This window comes from Chrysochloris asiatica, unplaced genomic scaffold (assembly GCF_000296735.1).
Source record: "Chrysochloris asiatica unplaced genomic scaffold, ChrAsi1.0 scaffold00041, whole genome shotgun sequence".
NCBI classification, from domain to species: domain Eukaryota; kingdom Metazoa; phylum Chordata; class Mammalia; order Afrosoricida; family Chrysochloridae; genus Chrysochloris; species Chrysochloris asiatica.
Window position 1 is genome coordinate 1,413,845 of NW_006408559.1, and position 22,576 is coordinate 1,436,420.

Below are 22,576 nucleotides of genomic sequence, written 5' to 3' on the forward strand. Positions count from 1 at the left end.
GGGTGGGTGGGAATGTGTAACAGAACTTAAAATTCTTACAGAATCCAGATTTGCTGGACCTATGGAGGAGTCCCCTAGACTATGGTCCTGGGCCACTCTTCAAACCTGGAATTGAAGCGATTCTCTGAAGTCACCTTTAAATTAAATAACAGTTTAGCCCAAAGAGTAAAGATTGTCATCTTTGAGCACTGCATTACTTAAAACAACAACAACAAAGAACTATATAAGGTCAATGGGCCAACAGCTATTCTAAAGCATAGATGAAAGATTGGTGGACAAGGAGACAAGTAAATGGAAGTGAAACAGCCGTAACAGAAAAAGCAAGAATGTTGACGCACCGTGAAGAACGAAACCGGTGTCACTCACTGATCTAGGAACTGGGCTGTGTATTTTCACCAAAAATACTATAGAAAAGGAACAATGAAAAAAAACCATGAGGTGTGAATAAGCTAAGCGGAGCAGGAACCAGACATTACAATCACAAGGGAATCCAGTGAGGACAGCAGAAATCTAGGTGGACATCCTAGAGGAGGTGATGTTGAAGCAGAAAATCTGAAGATGAGCAGGAGTGACTAGGGTTAAGAAACAGGTTGTGTGAAGGTTGAGGCCGCCAAGCGAGCCTGTTTATGGAACCGAAAAGCGTTCTGACCGCAAAGGAAAGTCTAAGTGAGGAGGGAGCAGTGGTTGGGACGTGAGACTGGCGATAAGGTTGCTGACCCTGAGAGGCCACGAAGGCGACCCAGGAAGGGGACGAGGGTAAGGATTAGGAAAGGACCAAGAGGCCCGAGGGTCTGCTTGTTGTCGCAGAGGGCTCGGCTGAGGGCGAGAGTCGGCAGCCGGTCTCGATCTCTTGAGGCGCGGGCCGGGGCAGCTACGGGACCCCACGGAGCGCAGCAATCCGAAGGTGGTCTAGTGACTGCCTGGCGGCTTCAGATTGGGACGGAGCCAGGAGTCCGCTCTGGGCCAGGTGTTGGGCAGCCGTGCAGCGCCCCGCCTGGCCGCGAGGACCGGTCAGTGCGCCCGGGTGGCTCGGCGTGCGGGGCGGGGCGCTGGCAGCCAGGGCGGGGGTGGCGCGAGGCGGAAGTGGCGGCGGGCGGCCGGCGGCAGCGCAGCCCCAGAGAGCGCAGTGCGGGCGGCCGCGGGGCCCCGGCTCCGCGCTCACTACGAGGCGCGCTGCATTACAGGTAAGTTCGCCCTGGGCGCCCGGCACTGGCACCCTCTCCCGGGCCGCGGCGTCGACCGCTTTCCCGACACCTGCCGGCGACGGACAGGGGGCCCAGGTGGGCGCCTCCCTGCAGCGTGCTCCCTACCATCCGGCGGCCTCCAGTGCGTCTCCTGCGCCCAGAGAGTTTGGGGCGCCGCATTGCACCGAGGGGTGCCCGGCCGCAGCCATGTCTCTAGTCGCGCTCTGCCTGGCCCTCGCCGAGGATGCGAGCGTCTGGGCGCCCGCGGGGGGCTGGGCTTGGCCATCGAGGCCCACAGAGCGCACCCTTCTGTGCGCGTCCCCGCGCCCGCCCTGGGCGCCCCCCTGCCCTTTCTGATAAGTCCAAGTTAAGGTGTTCCTCCTCCAGGGTCTTAGGACCACTGAGAGCAGCTGCAGTGGCAGGTCGGAGGCCAAGTTCGTGGGAAGAAGACCCGGAAAAGGTGGCGAGGTGTCGAAGAATTGGGGGCGCACTTCTTGGGCAGTTACTTTCGGTCCTTCTCCCAAACTTAAGGACGAAACGAGAATCTAAAGTGGAGGACAGTGAGACTGTTGTGTAACAGGTGATGTGAGGAGGTGGTGGCGACACCTGCGGCTACCCCTACCCTACCCCCGCGAGGGCTGGAGCGGGTTCCCGGGGGCTTTCTTGGGCGCAGCTGAGAACCCAGGCTGAGGAGCACCCGAAAGGCCCACCTAAGGCTTGCTCCGCGTGCGGACCCGGGAAGGCAGCAGTGCTCTAGGGTCGAGTCTGCGGGAGCGGCTGCGGGGACCGTCCCCGGTTCCCGGGAGAACTCAGGTGGAGCCAGAGGCGGGAAAAACCCGGGGAGAGAGCAGGCAGCAGAACGTAGGCCGAGTCCCCTCCCCTTAGCTGTCAGCCCTGGGGGCTGAGGGTTTTCCCCGCAGGTGTCTCTGGAGGCACGGGGAAACTACCCTCCTTTCCCAAAGACCCTACTTTGGGGATTCCCCCTGCATCCTGACCTTCCCTCAAGCTGCCCCTTCTGAGAAGCTGAGAAAGGTGCCTACCTGCCCCACCGGCCATAGTTTGTGGACGTGAGGGGAGCTTGACCTGGGTGTGGTCGCCTACAAGGACTGGGAGGGGTTGGAAGCCACGCCTGGGGCAGAGAACCCCTCTCCCGTTCCCTGAGCTGGGAATGGGTTTGCCAAGAGGCAAGGTCATGTGAACTAGACAAAGGCGGGAGACAGTAGGGCTGGGAGAACCACCTACCTCCAGGGACTGCAGAGCTGCTTTCTCCTGCGACCTCTGCTGGGGTCTCCTCACCCCAGTAGCTGCTCTGGCCGACCCTTTAGATCCTTCATACCCCACCCACTTGTCCTTTGCAGCCCTGTTGACGTTTCCATGGAAGTTGGTAGAAAAGCTGCTGTTTCGTCCCCACTCTCTAGGATTCAAGTCCCCAGTTCTGGGTTTTATACATTACACCCATCTTTCAAACCCCTTCCTGAGAAGACTGCCCTAAATTGTCAAGGGCACACTTGGGGGAGCAGGCGGGATATGTCTGGAATAGCCTCTCTGGGAGTCTGGGTGTTAGTTTATTTTTAAAAATATTTGATTGTTCCATAATTTAATAGATGATTTGTCAATTAGGAGAGTTAATGAAGAGACGCACTCCCTGGGTGGTTGTTTGTATGTGGAGGGAAAGTAGGGACAGCGGCACAGAGGCACAGATTTGGATTCATGAGCAGTTTCAAGTTAGGACTGCCTGAATCAGGCCACCTGGCTAAGGGACCACCTAGGGGCTGATGCTTAGCGTGCCCTGGGGAAAGGCCCTTGTGGGCCTGGCTCCAAATTAAATCCCTAAGACTGAAGATCCTTTGGGAGCTGAGATGGGCAAACTTTCCCTGGGTGAAACTGGCCCTTCTCCATACCCTTCCCCAGGCTGCCTAAGGGACCACAAGGCCAAAGTTATACATTTAAAACCTTGCTCAGGACTGAAGAGTGATTCTGGGCCGGGTAGCTGGACTCAGCTTGACTTCCTCCAGGGCTAAGGGAAAAGAGGAGTGGCTGGTCTTTCTGGGACCCCCAGCTGTACCACTGTGTGCTCATGTGTGTACCAGGGGCCTTCAAAAAGATGGTGGAAAAATGGAAAGAAAATACAATGGAATTTTCCCACAACAACTTTGAAGGCCCCTCATGTTTTCATGTTTGCAGGTGTATATGTTTGTGTGTGTGTGTGTGTGTGTGTGTATCATCAGGGAGACTTGCCTTCCCCTTTGTGTCAGCCCCCACTTGACCAGAATAAAGGGGTGACTCTCAGCTTCCTCCAGGGCTACAGACACAAATATGGGGGAACTATACCAGCTGGTCCTCAGAAACCCTATACAGGGTGGCTGTGAGTCAGAACCGATTCAACGGCACATAACAACAATAACAACAACCCAGTTAAAGGAGCCCTGGTGGTGGATGATATGAGTTACGCACTGGGCTGCCAACCTGAAGGTCCATCTTTTGGACCTACCAGTGCTCCACGGGGGTGGGGGACATTGTGCACTTGTAAAGGTGACAGCCTTGGAAACCCTACAGGGCGGTGCTATGGGTCCTAGCAGGTTGTTGTGAGTCACATTCAGTGGAAGAGCAGTGGGTTTGGGGTTTGGGGACCTAGTGTGACTAAGCACACTCAAGGCAGTGACTGTAGGCTGGGGGTTGAGGAGTGGCTACAGGGATGGGAAAGTCAGAATTTGGTCTTCAGGACCCATTGTGGATTTCCGCCTGTTTCTCCCTCCCCCAGCTCACAGTGTCTGTCCGGACACTTTCATTTCCCCTGGTGTTGGGTGGAGACTAATTTAGAAAGAGGAACTGAGCCACCAGCCTTCCAAGGCCTAGGGGACAAGACTGGGAGCTTTCCACCCTCCCGGTCCCAGCCCTGGGTCCCTGACAATTCAGGGCACTATGCTGATAGCACGTCCTTGGTGAGAAGGTGCCACCCAGCCACCGCAACTTGAAAAGGTACCAGGCAGGGGGAACAACAGAGGGGTCCAGACCTGAAAGGTCATCTTGGGTAACCTCCCACCTATGACCTGTGTGGGAGCCCATCAGGACTTGATGACCTTAGAGACAGTGGCTTTAGCCTCAGGCAGCAGGTTGGTCTCTGGTTGGGTGAGAAAGCTGTTACCTGGTGTCTTGGTAGACTCTAAACCTAGTCTTGTCACGTGGCAGTATGTTGAATGTTAGAGGATAGCCCTCCTTTACCAGCCCGGGGACCCCGAGTCCTTCAGCCATTCTTCCCTGAACTGAAGGTCTTCCATTTGGTCCCCTTCCCTCCCCTCTCTTCCTTTCCCTTCCACTGTGAGTCAGAAGGAGCTAGAGAGAACATTCTGGGGGCTGGGGGTGGGGAACAGGATGTTTCGAGACTAGGGCTGTACCAACTGGTCGGTGTCTCTTCAGTCCTCCTTTGGTCCAGCACAGGGTAGGGTGTCCAGGGAGTGGGTGGGGGGAGTGTCTGCAAAGAGGCAGCAGAGATACCTTTGCTATTGAGGTTGCTTGTCTACCTGGAAGGTAAAGAAAATGGGTGGGCTGAACAGGGTGGGACAGGAGCTCTAGCCAGCTTATGTCAGTGAGAAGAGTTTGGGGTCATTTATGGGGCTATCGAGAGTGGGGTATGGTACTGCAGGTGGCCTTCTGGGAATGAGGCGCTGCCCATCCCTTCCCTATACCACACTAGCCAGTGAGTGGAGAAAGTAGGAGAAACACATGGTCCCCGGAGGGCAGTTGTGTGCCTATGTATACACACATACTTGCGCACACCCACCACTCTAACAGGAGGACTGATCATTGAGAACTGCAGTTGAGGGCAGTTCTCTGGAGACGGGACAGCTTTGTTCTGTCAGTAACCACCCTCACAGGAGCTGAGGAATTGCTACCCCAGCCAGTAAAGCTTTGAACCCCTTTTCTCCACCTCCAAACCCAAAGCACAGACATTGAAGGTTGTAAAAAAGAGCTGGCATTATACCCCAGGACCAGTTAACAGACCTTCAGAGCCCCGTCCCTGGAGAAGGAGTGCCCTGAGAACCTTATAGCAGCAGGTCTGCTGATGGCCCCCTCCTGCTTTCTCTTGCAGACCACTTTGTCATGAACCAGCCTACCCCCGGGGTGCCCCGCCGGGTGCGGCTGAAGCCCTGGCTGGTGGCTCAGGTGAACAGCTGCCAGTACCCAGGACTTCAGTGGGTCAACGGGGAAAGGAAATTCTTCTACATCCCCTGGCGCCATGCCACACGGCATGGTCCCAGCCAGGATGGGGACAACACCATCTTCAAGGTAAGCCCTAGACTGGGGGCCTCTGCTGGGGTCTCTGACGCACTGGCTCAAAGGAGAACTCCCACTAAGTGTCCTTGAAGCTGGGCAACTCTCCCAGCTGCAGGGACCCCCCCAGGCCTGGACTGGGGGGACACAGTTGGTTCACCTTGAATTGAGTAGCCTGTACCTCACAGCAAGGTGGGGACCTTCCATAACTCTGCTCCCCATGCCCCTGTCATTGCCTCTACTTCATCCGTTATACACATGACTACACATTCAGTGTGCACATACACACAAGCCCAAAGAAGACAACCCGCAACCCTAACACTAGCAGTAACCTGCTGTCGTAGTCACTATTAACAGCATTTGCTTGTGTTTTCAGTTTTCTGCATGGGTGTATATGAAATGCAAAAAAAAAAAAAGGAATCAAAACCATATATTGTTTTCTAACCTGCATTTTTCACCCAGTATCAGAAACAACTTTCTAAATCTCTCCAATGCAATATTAAACAGCCACTAAAAAATGACATGGATACAGGTTAGAAAAGAAAGCATATCTTCATGTCAACTTTCCCCAGTTGCTGTCCACTCAATTCTAACCCATGGTGATCCCCCGTGTGTCAGAGTAGAACTGTGCTCCATACACAGTGGCTTGTTCTTAGAAGTAGATTGCCAGGAATTTCTTCCAAGGCACCTCTGTTTGAACTCGGACCTTTCACTTTTAGGTTCGTAGCTGAGCTTACATAGAAATGATATGGTGGCAGCATCAGATCTTCTCATCTAACTTCACAAGGAGGGAGGAGAATCATTATTAGCCCCTACAGCCCAAGTCTGATTGCTGTTTTGACGCCAACCCTGTCTCTCCCGTAGCGCTCTCAGTTCTGCTGAGATCCATTCATTGCAGTGACCACACACAACTCACAGACAATACTCACCATCATGGGATTTATTAGGGAAGTAATTGGTTACTACAATTCAGGATCAGGAATGACTCAGGATACAGTTTCGTCAGGACGGCTTCTCAGTTGTGCCTGAAGGCAGACCTCTTCATGACCCTCTGCTTCTCAGCCCTCAGCCCCTAGGCCCAGTCTGTGCCCTAGGTGTTAAAAAGCTCTTTAGCTGCACCGATGAGTCCCCACTCTGCCAGTTAACCTCCTGTCTAAAGGTGCTCAGCTTGCTGGGTCAGCACACGCATCTTGCCAACTGGGCTAGGAAACCCACTGCACCGTCTGCTGCCAGTCTCCCGGTTTCACTGCCCTTGTTGTTCCCACTCTTTCACTGTTTGTGGTGCCTCAGCTCCCTGCCTCCTGGGTCTAGAAGGTTCTCAGTGCAGGGACCCTGGGTCCAAAGGACCACTCTGGTCCCATTTCCTTTTCTTGTTGGTCGTGAGCTGTCCCTCTTCGACCTTTGAGATGGTTCATTTTAAGGCTAGCAGTATGGCAAGACTAACCAATCCCCTCATTAGGGCTCCATATACCTTATTTTCATGCCCCTCCAAAAGATGCCATGTACCTTATATACACTTTTTAGCAAGCTAGCACAGCCCCACCCAATCATTGCTCTGCATATAGGATCACCCAGGGACTCCACCAAAGAGTAAGCACAGTGCAGTTGTCACCCAGTCCCTGGGGTTGGGACACTTTAGGTTGCTTTTAGTGTTCCAGTGTAAACACCGCACCCTCTACCTCACCTTCAAACCACTAAACCAGACCAAATTCCAACTCATAGCGACCCCATCGCACTGAGTAGAACTCTTCCAGAAGGTTCCCAAGGCTGTAATCTTTATGGAAGCAAATTGCCACAGCTTTCTCCTGTGGAGTGGCTAGTAGGTTCGAACTGATAAGCTTTCAGGTAGCAGCCAAGCACTTTATCATTGTGTAACCAGGGTTCCTCTCACTCTATATATCTTAAATTACTTCTTTGGGGTTAGTTTCTAGAGTTAAAAATTACTGGGTCAAAGGAAGGTATATTTTTAAAGCTTTAGATGCATTTTTCTTAATCTTTGCACTTGGTCTTTACCTTTACAAAGTACTTTTTTTTTAAAGGAACTTTTTATTGTGAAAGGAGCGAAGGTTTACAGAGTAGATCATCAGATTTATGCTATGTATACAAACATAGATATTTTGTTTCATTTTAGTGATTGCCTTTTGCTCCAAGCCACAACAATTTTCCTACTTCCTTGTGATTCTTGTTTCATTCCACCTTCTTTCCTAACCCTTCTGAACTTTGTCCTTAGGTAAATGTTGCCCCCCCTCATCTTCAGTGATTGACAGTTCCATGGTGTGTACACCTCACTAGTGTTGTTGTCCCCCCTATATACTTATCTTTTACTTGGCTGAAAATGGAGCCACTAGGGTGAGTTCAGTTCCAGACCTGAAGGGGTAAATCTAGGGCCAGAATCTTGAATTCCTCCAGTCTCTTCAAAGTCCTTTGAGAAATGTATTCCTTATTTCTAAATAGGCAACACAGTAACAATTCAAGATGAAAAAGGTATGAAATGGTTTATAGGGAAGTCTCTCTACCTCCTTGTCCCCTAGCTGCCCACTTCCCTTCTTGGAAGTAATTAGTGCTACTAATTTCATTATTTATCATTCCTGATGCATATTGTCGTGCTGCAGGATAAGCACTGGACTGCAAATCACAAGGTTAGTGGTTCAAACCCACCAGCTTCTCCTCAGAAATCCTATACAGGGTTGTTATGAGTTGGAACTGACTCAATGACACTGGTTGTTTCTGGGCATATGGAATGTGTTGGCTCCACATGCTAATCACTGGACTGCAAACCACAAGGTCCGAGGTTTGAGCCTGCCAGTCTCTCTATGGGAAGAAGATGGAACTTTTTGCTCCCAGGAAGATTTAAGGCATCAGAAACCTTATACACAAATATATACCTATCTTCTCTATCATTTTTGAGAAAAATAGTATATATGGGTATCCTCTTCCATAATATTTCTTTCTTTTTTTTTTTTAAAAAAAAAAAAACCATTTGCTGTGAATTGAGTGAAGGTTTATAGACAAGATCATTAGCTCTACATTGAGGCGAACTATGCATCTTGTTTCACCTCAATGATTCCAACCCCCTCCCTGCAACATTTATCCTACTTCCTCCCTGTGGCTCCCCAATTGCATCTTATATTTCACTATATTTCTTTAAAAAAAAATGTGTGTGTGTGTGTAAAAGTTTAAATAGTAAATTAGATACCCACCTGACAGTTTATATATAGATTGTTCAGTGACATTAAGTTACATTTTCCATTATGTGTTCACATTCTCTTTGTGTTGTGGTTGTTCTCCTATTTGCTGTACTCTAGTCTCCCTGTCCCCTAGCTTTTCATCTTTGCTGTAGGTAATTATTGACTTTTTGGTCTCATCCTGATGCTTTCTAAGCAGGGCACTGATTTCATCCTTTATTTTGGGTGCCAGTCTGCTACTTTGCTGAAAGGTGATTGATTGGTAGGGATAGGCTCGGTTCTAGGTTTCAAGAGAGTGTCTCAGGGAATCTCTGTTTTCTACTCTTCATTTTGTCTTTTTTCTTTTTTAAACAACAATTTGAGTTCTCCTCCATGTTTTTCTCTCATTCTACCTGGGACCAATTATTGTGTTGCTCCCCCTCCACCCCCAAGTCAGAATAGTCTATACTGGTAACCCGGTACCATCTAGTTCTTCTGGTGTCAGAGCTGAGATCCAGTTGTGTTATATAGACTTGTTGCTTCTCTGCTCTTTCCGTTACTTTCTTACTTTTTGCTCCTAGCAAGTAGAGACCATAGTTAAATCTCAGATGGCTGTTCACAAGCTTTTAAGATACCAGACACTACGGTTTTCACTAGGATGTTGGCCACAAGTTTTGTAAACTAGGTAATGCCAATTGACTGAGTTGTCCTATGAGACTATGGCCCCTAAGCCTTCAAACACATTTTGGAAGGTGTTTGGTTATATGAAGAAGATCCGTATTTGTGTCTTCAGTGAATACATGTCCATGCACTCACATATTTGTATTTACATATCTGTATAGACTTCTGGACCCTGGTATGGCACTGTAGGATAAACACTGGACTGCTAACCACAGGGTTGGCAACTCAGACCCACAAGCTGGTCTCAGAAATCCTATTGAGAGTCATTATGAGTCAGAATTGACTCGATAGCACACAAAATTGCAACATAGATCCTTCTGTCTGTCCATGCCTGGGTACACATCTGTACTTACCCATATACCAATTTGTCTGTATCCAGTTATGCTCATACCTGTTCACATGCTCATTTATTGTGTCTGTGCTGGGCTCACTACCTACACCCACATTCGGTACTTTTCCCATCGCCAAAAATAACTAGTTTCTACTGTATAAAAGGAACTCTGGTAGCGTGGTGGTTACAAGTTGGGCTGCTAACCTCAAAGTCAGCTGTTCCGTGAGAGGAAGATGAGACTTTCTGCTCCCATAAAGATTTACAGCCTCGGAAACCCCATACAGGGTCACTATGAGTCAGGGTTGCTATGAGTCAGAACCGACTCCATGGCACGCAACCACCACCACCACTTTGTAAAGGAATCTTGGTGTGGTGCTGTAGGATAAGCACTGGACCACAAGATCCATTTGAATTGCAAGGTTGGTGGTTCAAATCCACCAGCCACTCCTTGGAAACCCTATGCAGGGTCACTATGAGTCAGAACCAACTCAATAATACATAACAACACCAACTGTGTAATGCATACTTTTTCTACTTCCCTTCCTGGTAACCACCACTTCCTTTAGGTGGTTTTTAATGCAGCACCATACACACCGTAATAAATACCCTTTCCTTTGCATGCCATTCTGTTATTTCAGCAAAACGTGACCCCCAGGGAAGAGCTCCGGTTGAAGGTTTCAAGAGTATCTATCTCTGGGTGATAGTCTCAGCTGGTCCAGTAAGTCTGGACATTTAAAGAATTGGAGTTCTGTTCTGTGTTATTCCTCCTCATTCTGTCCGGATTCATCTACTGTGGCCCTGGTCAGAATGGCTGGTAGTGGTACCTAGGCACCATCTAGTTCTTCTAGCCTCAGTGTAGATGAGGCCACGTAGGCTGTGAGCTCTGTTGACCAGGTTCTTCTCTGAGACTTTGGTTTCATTCTTTCTCTTTTGCTCCTGATATCCACGTAATAATTCCTGGTATCACTCCATATAAGTATCAAACTAGCCTCCTTTTCTTTTTTTTTTTTGCTATCCAGTATTTTGTGGTTTAACTATAATTCATATTTTAACCGGAGTACCAAAGTCCTGGTGTGGTGCTGTAGGATAAGCACTGGATCACAAGGTCAGTTTGAATTGCAAGGTTGGCGGTTCAAACTCACCAGCTGCTTCTTGGAAACACTGTACAGGATCACTATGAATCAGAACTGACTTGACGGCACTTAACAACAACAACAACAACATCATTTAGACAGCCACTATGGATGGACCTTTAGGTTGCTTGGATCTTTTGCTTTTACTAACGATGCTGCAAAGAGTAATTCTGTGCATGTTTTGTTTTTCATGGATGCTTGCATGTCTATAGGATAGAAGTTCCTTGAAGTGGAACAGCTGGTCAATCCTGACATCACCACATTGCCCTCACAAGATCAATGCCAGTATAGAAGTACATCAAGCCTTCTTGCCCACGGGCACGGTGCTGAATACTTTGTGGGCATCGGTCCCTGTAGTCTTTACCTAATACTTGTGAGGTGGGGTGATGGGAAACCAGAGGCGAGTGACGTGACCCTGGTACACAGCTGGATCCCCACACCCAGTCCCGCTTCAGATCCCAGGCCCTTTTCCAACATAGCCCATTGCCCTTCCAGAAGTGGGTTGAATGCCGCCTGTCAGTGACCTTCAGTTTCATGTGGTTTAGGGGAAACCTGAGATCTGAGGACAGATAGGCATCAGCTCCCCCATGTGTCAGACAGAGGTGCTCTGGCCTGCAGGACTCAGGTGCTGCTGAGGGGACTGGGCTGGGTCTGGTGAGGTGTGAGGTTCTGTGTGGTCACTGTCTTCTCTTTCTGCCCAGGCTTGGGCCAAGGAGACAGGGAAGTACACAGAGGGCGTGGATGAGGCAGATCCTGCCAAGTGGAAGGCCAACTTGCGCTGTGCCCTGAACAAGAGCCGTGATTTCCACCTCATCTACGATGGGCCTCGGGACATGCCACCTCAGCCCTACAAGATCTATGAGGTCTGCTCCAATGGCCCTGCACCCACAGGTAATGTTCAGGGAAGGGGCAGGGCCCCCACAGTGGGCAGTGATCGGGGGCATGCCTGCTGGGCTTCCAGGAGTAGCCAGGGACTGGGTCATTTGTGTTAGGACCAGGCCCCAGTGTCCTATGCAGACTTCCTGACTTGTCCTTGCTCTTGGTACTTGGGCAGCTGTAGATAGATAGGTCTGCTGGATATGCAGGGGAGGGGGCTGAGTGCCAAGGGGTGGCTGTGTCCTTCCTGTCCTCCTGCATTTGGACAGCTTGGGGGTTAGGGATAGAGGGAAAACAAGGAGCCCTAGTGGTACAGTGGGTTAAGCACTGGGATGCTAACTACAAGATTAATGGTTGAAACTCACCAGCCACTTTGTAGGAGGAGTAAGAGGCAGTCTGCTCTTGGAAAGATTTCCAGTCGGAAACGCTATGGCTCCATAGGTCATTGGGTGACTGCGTCAGAGTGGACCTGACGGCATGGGTGGGGAGGGGACAGTCACAACAGGAGCTCCGGGCCATCTCTCTCGGATGGTGGCTTTTTTTCTCCTCAAGACTGCCTTTCTGTCTCTGCAGAACCACAGCCCAGTGAGGACTGCATTTTTGAGGAGGAGAAAGAGGATGAGGTGAGCAGGGGCAGGGTAGGCAGCAGCTGCTCTGATGTGTGTGTGTTGTGGGGTTGGGGAGGCTATCCCTGTGGCTCCTTCTCAAGTCCTCTGAATGAACGGTAGGGACAGTCTCCATGCACTTTGTATCTCCCTGGGTTCTGCTGTGACAATCATCCTCTTCACAACGGGGCCCTATAGGTACTACTGTCTGCAGAAAGCAAGTGAGGAAATTGAGGCACAGATGGTGTAGAGCTGTAGGGAGCAGGGCTGGCGCTAAAGTCCGGTCAGGCCCTGCTGATCTGGAGGCTGGGGGCCCACCTGGTGGCTCCCCTGCTGTTTCTTCAGTATCAGATCAGTTGACTAACTTCTCTCTCCCATCCTGCCTTCTCATCAGCTCCAGAGGATGTTGCCAGGCCTGAACATCACAGGTGGGCTGGGAGGTGTGGGATGGGGAGAGGCAGGGGCTTAGTGTAAGGTACTGGGAGGGGGCAAGGGAGCAGGTGGACTTGGAAGTTCTAGAAATGGCATTAATAGCTCTGTCTACCTAATCTAATCATCTGCAGAAACAGCGCAGCCTGCCCACCCCATGGTACCCTATTCTGTACCCAAGGAGGAGCTTAAGTGGCCCCCAACTCTGCAGCCACCTGTGATGCCAGGGCCCTCTGCTCCAGAGTCCACCGTCCTGGTCCCACCCCCCAACAACTCTGCTGGTTTTGAGGACTTGCGGAGCCTGGAGCCTGGAGCCCAGGTTGCGAGCCTGCCTCCACCAAGCGAACAACTGCCTGACTTGCTGATCAGTCCTCACATGCTACCTTGTAAGGCCAAAGGGAGAAGCAGGGAGAGCTGGGCAGAATGGGCTTGGGGGGCGGGGCGGGGAGGGCTACAACGATGATGTTGTTTTTAAGTGCTGTTGAGTCAGTTCTGACTCATAGTGACCCAATATAGGGTCACTATGCATTCCCACCCCATAGATTGAATCAGGATTGGCATTGTAACAAGATTCCTAGGTGGTACGGATCTATGACAATAAGGACCACCTGGAGATCTTGTTACAGACTAGGTGTTGGACTGCAAACCTGTGTCCAAAAAGATTTCCTATATGGCGTGGTGGTGTGTGTTTGTGTGTGTGTGTGTGTAATCTCCTTATTTGGCATATCTGGGGTGGAAATACAGATTCTTAGTGGGTAGGTGGTTTGCAGCCTGTGAAGGAGGAGGACAGAGCTCCTTGGGGGCAGTAAGTGGGACCGCTGTGGCTAGGCAGCCAGGGAATGGTCAGGCGTGGTGGATGGGAAGCTCGGCTGACTCAGGAGATGCGGACGGCCCTCTGCCCACAGTGACAGACCTGGAGATCAAGTTCCAGTATCGAGGCCGGCCGCCGCGTGCCCACACCATCAGCAACCCGCAGGGCTGCCGGCTCTTCTACAGCCAGCTGGAGGCCACCCAGGAGCAGGTGGAGCTCTTCGGCCCCGTGAGCCTGGAGCAGGTGCGCTTCCCCAGCCCTGAGGACATCCCCAGTGACAAGCAGCGCTTCTACACCAACCAGCTGCTAGACGTGCTGGACCGCGGGCTCATCCTGCAGCTGCAGGGCCAGGACCTGTACGCTGTCCGCTTGTGTCAGTGCAAGGTGTTCTGGAGTGGACCCTGTGCCTCGACCCACACTGCCTGCCCCAACCCCATCCAGCGAGAGGTCAAGACCAAGCTCTTCAGCCTCGAGCAGTTTCTGCATGGTGAGGTCCCCCTTCACATCACACTGCCTGGTCCCCCGTGCGGTGTTAGCCTCTGACTGGGTTCCTGTCCTTGTTCCAGAACTCATCCTGTTCCAGAAGGGCCAGACAGACACCCCACCGCCGTTCGAGATTTTCTTCTGCTTTGGGGAGGAGTGGCCAGACCGCAAACCCCGGGAGAAGAAACTCATCACTGTACAGGTGAACTGGCACCCCACATTGAATATAGGGGACAACCTGCTAACCACAGTTTGGCAGTTCAAACCCACTAGCTGCTGCTTGGGACCCCTCTGCAGGGTCACTGAGTGGGAACCGACTGGACAGCACTTAACAATAATGGACTAGGCTTTGGGCTTTCTGAGATAACTTGGCAGCCAGAGAGATCAGGGTGGAGGCGGCCCACACATGTACTGTCTTTATACAAAGTAGAAGTAGGTGCCCCTTCCTCCTCGTTGAGTCCCTGAGTGATGTGAGTAGGGAAGGGTTGGAGGTTTGAATCCATTCAGAGAGGCTTCAGAAGAAAGGCCTGGCTTTCTGAAAGGCCGTTGAAAACCCTATGGGGTCACTGTGAGTCAGAGGGACGCTGGCAGGTTGATTGGCTTTCTCCCTGAGGGCTTCAGTCCCCCACTTGCCCCCTGGTGGACGCCCTCCTGCACCGCTGGATTCGGCAGCCCTGCCAAGTCCTTCCTGCCCCTCTTCCTCTCCCCCAGGTGGTGCCTGTGGCGGCGCGATTGCTGATGGAGATGTTCTCTGGGGAGCTTTCCTGGTCCACTGACAGTATCCGGCTCCAGATCTCAAACCCAGACCTCAAAGACCACATGGTAGAGCAGTTCAAGGAACTCCATCACCTCTGGCAGGCTCAGCAGCGGGTGCAGCCCGTGGCCCAGGCCCCTCCTGGGCCAGGCCTCGGGGCTGACCAGGGACCCTGGCCCATGCACCCAGTTGGCATGCGATAGACTTCCACAGTGACTGGCCCGGGCTTCCCAGATGGTTGTGAGGACTGAGACCGGTGCACATGGCTGACTTCGGGGTCCCAGCCTTGGTTTTTCTGGATGTGGATTTGGGCCAAGGAGAAAGAGGAAAGGCCTGAGTTTTCTGTTCTCCCTGCAGAAGATGAGGGGAAGCCAGAGACTAGCTTTTTACCTCAAGGACCCTGTCCTTCCTCGGGACCTACTTCTGCGTTAACTTGGTTGTACTTGGCTTTTGGAGAGACTAGGCTCTGAGCACCAGCGGGTGTGGAGGAAATGTCTTCCAACATGGGTGCCTTGCTATATACACAGAGCAGATGGTGCCAGGGTGGCCCACTCTTGTGAGTGCCACCACTTCTGTGGCAAAAAGAGCCAAGGAGTACGGTGAGATTGGTGTTCACCCCAGCAGGGCATGGCCCTGACTAGGGGGCAGTTCCCTAGTTTGAGCCTCACTTCCTCATCTTACGGCCTCCTGAGACAGACATGAGCACTGAGGGATCACACCAGATTGGCAGCTGGGCTCCTCTTCAGAGCCCAAGAACCTGTGGTAGAGTTATGTATTTTTGGATTAATAAATATAAAAAAACAGATCTGGCCATTTAGTTTTTTTCCAGTGCCTGTTGCTTTTCTACCAGACATTACTTCTGATGCCAACTGTCCCATCTCAGGTCACCACTGTCCTCCCTCCCCCTCCCCAGGCTGATGAGTCAGCTGACCCTCCTCTCTTAGCCAGTACCTGGCTGGCTTTGCTTTCCAGAATACAGACTGCAGCAAGGGTGTGGATTTCTATGTGTGCAGAGCCTAGAAGCCTGCCCAAATCAAACAGTGCAAAAAGGGTTTGTATTCCAGTAGTGTGTGGGAATCACTACAATCCTGTCATCCTCACATATCTGTTGCTAAATTCTGCTGCTGAGTGCAACTTGGTAGCTTATGTGTTTATTTTTAAAACATTTCACTGTGAATTGAGTGAAGGTTTACTGAAATCATCCGTTGCACATTCAACAATTCACGTTTTGTTTCACCTCATTGACGGTAATCCCCAGTGTACAATCATTTATCCCACTTTCCTGTTTCCACTGCCAACCCTCCTGATGTAGGGTAAATGCTGCCCTTTTGATCTTGACTGACTGACCAGTCTATGATGTATGTACATCATCAGTAGTGTCCCCTCGACCCCCACCCCCCACTACTTACATACTGCTTGACTGAAAATTCAGTCACAGGGGCGAATTCAGTTCCAGACCCCAAGGTCTTTTTTTCTTCTCCTGATTTTGTGTTTTGTTCCACATTTCCCTTCCACTCTATCTAGGACCTTCTACTGGGATTCCTTTTAGAGCAGTAGGTAGTGACAGCTTTACCTAGCTCTTCTGATTTCAGGGCCATGGAGGCTAATGCTCAATTGGAGTAATGGTTTCCATGTGTCTTCAATCTTCTTCATCCTTCTTTCCTCCTGAGGGGGAAAGACCAATAGTTGCATCTTAGATGGTTGACCGTGAGCTTTAAACACTCCAGTTGCTACTCACCCAACCAAGATGTGGTTTTCTGGTCTGAAGTTCATTTACTTTTTATTATGGGAGATTTTTAGCCTTCACAAAAGATGGGAGGAATGGTATGAAATCCCAATGCATTGACTCTATTTCCAAGATGTGCTCAATCTTTCTCATGGGTTCCCACCCTAAGATTTCATGTATAAATATTTTAGCATGTATTCTCCTACCTAATGTGAAGCTATTCTTAACTGAATATTCAGTGATTTAAAAATACATCCTGTACAGTTGTATTGTTAAGTGTCATCAAGTCAGTTCTGGGTAGGTTTTCCAAGGAGCCACTGGTGGGTTTGAACTCCCGGTCTTACAGTTAGCCCAGTACTTACCCTAAAGTACCACATCAGGACTCTCGTGTACAGTTGTTGTTAAGAGACACTGAGTCAGTTCCGACCCATAGTGATCCAGTATAGGGTTTCCGAGCAGCTGGTGAGCTTGAACCGCCAACCTTGAAGTTTAAACAGCTTTGCAGTCTGGTGCATTAACTCACAGCAACACACCAAGACTCTGTAAATTGATACTTAAATCCACACTGGATTCTAGAGGCCTGATTGGATGAAGGCACTTGTTTTGTCCAATGACTATTTGGATTGTTTCCATCTTCAGTTATAAACAGCGCTGCAGTGAGTAGGCTCCACTTGCCAGTGGCCTGGGATGGCGCCTTTAAGTTGGGAGGTCACAGAAATTGACAATACTGTTCACGGCCCTCAGGGTGGTCACAGCCCCAGCACCCAGTGCAGTGTATCTCCATTCTTACAGTCCTCGAATCCTCAAATCCAATAACATAGTCCCTTCCAGTTGAAGACTCCTTGCACGGCCTCAGCTTTTCATTGACAGAGTTCCTCTGCTGGTGAAAAACTCCATCACCTTGCTCCAGAAGCTCAGACCGTAAAGGCTTTGGAATTTGGAAGATTTACAACAGGATTCTGTTACACCTGTGCCATGCAGTCTGGACACTGACAGCACTGATGTCATTCCAAAGGTCAAGCTCCTGTATGTCCATGCGTGAACCCGACCTTCAGTCCCTGACCTTTTCACTATACCCCCCTCAAATAGCACCTATGAGTTACCACGTGGCACTTTAATAGCATACAGGGAATAGCCCTAGTGGGTGATTAATATTCCTCGTGATCATGACCAAAATGTCTTGGCTAATCCAATATGGAGATGAAGTAACAGACAACTCTGTGGGAGGTTTATGACTTAGCAGGGGCATAACATCTACATCCGAGAACCTGATCTCAAAAACTCTTTCAAAATGAACCCTTTTTGGTGGCTACCCTTTCTATTCTCAATAGTGGTAAAGATGCTTCAGATCATTATTTTCAAGTAACCTGTAAGGCTTGGTGCCTCGTTTTCAAAGCTGTAGTTGTGGAGGCTGTGACTGATCTGAACCCAAGACATGAACCCCATAGGCTGTCAGGTTCCCCACAAATCCAGTTTTTTTGGTCCTAGATACCATTTCTGTGATTAAACACCCAATTCCTTAAACAGAGCAAAGTCAACTTGTTGCAAATGACCTAGGCGGAAAGGTTTTATGGTTTCCTCATAAAGTGAGAGGGCCAGCCTGGGGCCTTCATATCGTCTCCTGCCTCCCAACACTTTTCACAAACAAGTTTTCTTTCTCCCCGTCTAGAAATGCTGCTTTAGAGGAAAACTCATGACTTTTTCAAGCTACACACAGGAAGCTTTCTTTCACTGATTCCAAACATGATTCTACAGTTTACGGATCCAAGCCCAGGAGTAAAAATGTTAAAAGTGACGTAGCAAGGTAAAGGCAGCAAAATGGTAGCATCTCCCCCTGAGCCGGGTGTGCAGGACTAGCTGCAGCTCTCAGCCCCACGCCTGTTAACTCTGACATGTCCTATGAACTCACTTGTGGAAAACACCGGAAAATGCAAAACGACTCGACTGCCTGGTAAGCTGATCAGCAGTTACGTGGGGCTGAGGACACAGGCAGGGTGGGATTAGAAGGGTCTGTGCTCACGCTTTCCCGGGTGTGTCATTTACAGCTTGTCACACAGTGCACTTTGAACACATACAGTTCGTTGTGTGTTTAAGTTAAGGAACAGCCTGTGTGGGGGGACAAATCATGGATGGAACATACTACATGCCTGTCTTGTAAAGAAGTGGCCTATGGTCATGCTCTTTCTGAGGATAAAATGCAGCAGAAGTTTTCACAGAGAAACTAGAAAGAACAAAATAAGCCACTGGCATGAATGAAGTATGAAGGCTCTGGTATGTAGGGCAGGGACCTGTCTTAACTGGAAATTAGCCACACATATAGATGTGCAATAGAGGACAACCAAGACTGCTTACGTAGCTGGGCTAGCTGGACCATTTCAGAGCTGTGAGATGTAAAAGGAAGCAAACACAAAGCAACAATGATTACATTTTAAAAATTTATTGTTTTTTTTCCTCTTGTCTTTTATTTGTTGCTGCTGATTTGTTCTCGAGATGGCTATAACCCGACCGAACAGCGCCCTCCTGTCTAACGCCTGTGCCGGCCGCATGCCCTCAAACAGGTGAGATCGACGTTGGACGTCCCTCTCCCGCCCCACCCCTTTGGAGTCAAACAATTTCCACATTTTCAGTAAAAGACAGTCAGCCCTGCAAAGCTGTTTTATCTGTAGTTACACCCCCTTGTTTTTTCTCTCTCTTTTGGGGGTGAGGATGAACTTAAAAAACCTAAAACTTAGAATATGCATTTCTATCCCACCCACCCACCCCATTTTGGCTCATTTCTCCCAAGTGGATTAGAGATTGAGTACAGTAAGGGTTGGAAAGGCCATGAATTTCGGCCCCGACAGGTCTTCAGTGTCACCTGATCTACTACAGAACCGACATCGTGCTTACTCCTCCTCGTCTGAACAACGGAAAGGTGGAAGGGAACAGGGGGGCAGGGAGAAATTCCTGCTCACTTGTGTTAAAAGAGGAGAGAGAAAACCAACAGCAGAACGCTTGAAGAGATGCATTTTACCTTGACTCGTTCCTTCCAAATGCAGCCGTTTCATTCGTTTGCATTCCCTCATTTCCTGGGAGGAAATGCTGCCTGTCTCAGTCTGTACTGATAAGAGTTCCGTGTGTGCACGCGTGCATGGGTGTCTGTCCGTGTGAGCGTGCGTGTTATTTGCTACCAGGCGACTGTTTCAGTTCTGGTTTCAATTAATTTTCTTTTTTTCCCTTTTTATTTCCTTAAAAAAAAATTTTTTTTCCTTTTAGAAACAAGTTCACCAGGAAACCAGCTTCCCCTCCCACCATGCCGGACAGGCCGCAGCCATCTTTTGAAAACCGTGCTGATTTTCCCTCACGCTCCCCAACAGGAACTCCTCAGGACGGCCTCAGAAGGCTGGAGTCTCTCTGTCTGGCGGGACGCCCTGGTGGCGCTGAAGGCCCCTCTGCCACACGGAAGATTCTGATTGTGGGACACAGTCTGGATTTAGTTTTCTTCCTGTCTTCTAATTAAACAAGACATTCCTGACAGAAGAGAGAAGAGAGTCCATCACTGTGCTCCAGGCAGCGGGGGGGCAGTTTATAGGGTCAGCCTCTTCCTGCTCAGGGATAGCATTCTGGTCTGGCCTTAAGAATTCAGTAAAAAAAAAAAAAAGAAAAAGTTGGGTTTTTCCTTCTGAACTACTGCTTTAGTAAACACTGTCTGAGTGCTTTTCTGTCTTTCCAAGACTGAGTGGACTGTGGCGATGGGATTATATGGAGGCTGGGCGGGAGCTAAGGAGTGAGCAGGGATCTCAGGCCTCCCATTCCCCATGAACCAGAAAAGCGCTACTCGGTGTGCCTCTGTTCTGAGGGGTTTCAGCTATGATTTCACTTTGAAAGAAGGCTTCACCTACCAACTAAAGTTTCTAAGCCACTGATTCTGACTAGGCGCTGGGTACAAGTTATCAGGTGGAGGGGGAGAGTGGGGATGGAGGGGCTGAGATGTCTCCACCTGCATTCAGCTCTACCAGTTACTGACTGTGTGACATCAAGCGAATGGGTTAACATCCTTGCACTCTGATCTCCTCATCTGTGAAGTGGGGAAACCCAGAAAAATGTATGAGGATTATCTTAGTCAATACATGTAAAACACTGAAAGTAGTACTGACACGTGAGGGGCCAATACATGTTGGCTATAATTTACTCACTTAACCCACCAACAACCTAGGAAGCGATCAATGTGAACTCTTAGATGCTACTCAAACTTGATGATCCCAACTCTAAGAATCTCAGATCGGAAACGATGTCCGGTGTGGCGAGGCATCACTGATGCACGCCCACTCGTGCTTATCACAGAGGCCACAGGACGGCCTCTTGGGAGGATTAGTTCTGCTGATGATGTCAAGAGGGGGGCTCAAGGGAGAGCTGCTTTTTTCCCACATTCTACCTCTTCTTTCTATCCTTAGCTAAGGTTCTTGGTTTGAATTCCCCAGCTGCTCAGTCTTGTCCAACCGCTAAGTTCTTCCCTGACTCGCTCAGGACTAGTCAGAACTCTCCTAAGCAGCCAGCACAGGAAATCTATGCCACTCACCTGGGTGACAGGCACAGTGCAGGAGTGTGAGCTATCGAAACAACCTGGTGAAGTCTCTCAGGGCCCAGCACACTTGTTTACATTCCTCAGCACTAGGAGAAAAAGAGGCACCAGAATGAGAAACAGCAACCAAGAGGCACAGGAGTTCATCATCTCCCAACCCAGCTCCAGCTCGTCCTGCCACTCTCCAGGGTAAAGTGAAGCCTGTTTGTGACAAGAGGTAACAGGCGGGGGTATAGTCAGGGATCGGGCCATGGAGACCACTATCTGGGGCGGAAACTGAGGCCTTGGGAAGTTGTCACTGTTGCCTCAGTCTCCTCATCTATTATCTACTCACCATACAGTTTAGAACACAACATCAGCTCATGTACAGAAAGGACTTCAAAAAGACAGTGGAAAAATGTAATGAAAGACAATGGAATTTTTCCACAAACATTCTGAAGACTCCTTGTATGTAAAGCACTTACTAACCACATAGTCTTAGCAGCAGCAGCAGCAGCAATGACACTTAGCTGGTCTCTGATACAAATGCAAGAAAGTAAAAGTCCTGAAAGTAAAAGAGCAAGTGATTCCTCAAAGGCTTAAGTGAACTGAGGCCCTATGGTTTCCTCATTCTCCTCTCCAAAAGTAGATTTTGTTTACTAGGCCTCATCCGGCAACTACATTTCTATCAGTCATCGATTTTCTAGTTGAACAGGCTGCTCAGGGTTCCTCTGTGGGAGGAGCTGGTGGAGGAAGGAGAAGCGTTAACAAGTGTAGGTGGCTTCAATGGCTGGATAGATCAGAACTTGACTAGAAGAAGAAAGAAGAGGGAAGAAAAAAAAAAAAAGAGTAATCCACAACAATTTGATGAACTTTACCTATAATTATGGATGTAGTAGCTCAAAAAAGGGAACAAATCTTTACAGCAAGGATCACTCCTACCCCCTTGGTACACAGGGTTGACAGGGATGGGCAACTTGGACATTGGCTACTCAAAATGGGGGGGAGGTGGGCTATGAAGGCAAAAAGTGACTGGCTTACAAGCTTTCCCTTTCAAGAGGGAGCCTAGTTCCAAATGGGGCAGGGGTAGGTAAAACCTCCACTGAATGATTTCTAATCTGTTGGGACCCGGCTGGTGAAAGAAATGGGGATAAGACTCTTGTGATACAATAGTGAATAATTGTCATCAGGATTGACTGTGAGGGTCAGAATGTAGAGGTAGATGTTTTTTGACAAAAGGAGGAGAGTGATTGATGTTGCAGCACAGGAGCAGAGGTCCCTGGGACCATCAAGTGAGAAGAGCAGAGAGCGTGACCCTACCCAGAGAGGCTGTGACACCAGGCATGCAGACAGAGACGATGACGTGGACAGATGGAGCCTGTGGGGTATACCCTTTGGTTATTTGATGATGCATGGAGGAGACTGTAATCATTGCAATTAAACGAAACATGATAGGATGAATGTAAAACTGACGCTTTCCCATGTGGTGGTGTTGTTGTCAGGTGCCATCGAGTCGGAACCGACTCATAGCGACCCCATGCACAGCAGAACAAAACAATGTCCGATCCTGGGCCAACCTCACTACCG

At 49.7% G+C, this 22,576-nt stretch overlaps 2 protein-coding genes across 4 annotated transcripts in view; one reads left to right on the top strand and one right to left on the bottom strand.

Moving 5' to 3' along the window:
* The first annotated feature begins 5,277 nt into the window (after positions 1–5,277).
* On the top strand, positions 5,278–14,926 carry IRF5 (interferon regulatory factor 5). Of its 2 annotated transcripts, XM_006861119.1 has the most exons (8): positions 5,278–5,471; positions 11,467–11,656; positions 12,215–12,264; positions 12,641–12,674; positions 12,810–13,061; positions 13,581–13,973; positions 14,053–14,171; positions 14,681–14,926. In XM_006861119.1, exons 1-8 carry the CDS (start codon positions 5,286–5,288, stop codon positions 14,924–14,926), a joined length of 1,470 nt encoding a protein of 489 aa, XP_006861181.1. In that variant the 5' UTR covers positions 5,278–5,285. The 2 variants fall into 2 exon arrangements, with proteins under 2 accessions (XP_006861181.1, XP_006861182.1); XM_006861120.1 differs by lacking the exon at positions 12,810–13,061.
* A 4,501-nt stretch (positions 14,927–19,427) lies between these two features.
* TNPO3 (transportin 3) overlaps positions 19,428–22,576 on the bottom strand; it is an 88,831-nt gene continuing 85,682 nt past the window's right edge. For both annotated transcript variants that reach the window (XM_006861122.1, XM_006861121.1), the window contains 2 exons: positions 21,008–21,099; positions 19,428–19,959 (listed from right to left, as the gene is read on the bottom strand). In XM_006861122.1, the coding sequence (XP_006861184.1) occupies positions 21,039–21,099 (61 nt within the window). In that variant the 3' untranslated portion in view covers positions 19,428–19,959; positions 21,008–21,038. The remainder of the gene's footprint in view (positions 19,960–21,007; positions 21,100–22,576) is intronic.

What these genes read in the sequence shown, in the direction of transcription:
- IRF5 (XM_006861119.1), top strand. Translation starts at nt 5,286, where the DNA reads ATGAACCAGCCTACCCCCGGGGTGCCCCGCCGGGTGCGGCTGAAGCCC. An exon ending in CAATGGCCCTGCACCCACAG is followed by an intron (nt 11,657 to 12,214) that starts GTAATGTTCAGG and finishes CTGTCTCTGCAG; the next exon opens with AACCACAGCCCAGTGAGGAC. An exon ending in AGAAACTCATCACTGTACAG is followed by an intron (nt 14,172 to 14,680) that starts GTGAACTGGCAC and finishes CCTCTCCCCCAG; the next exon opens with GTGGTGCCTGTGGCGGCGCG.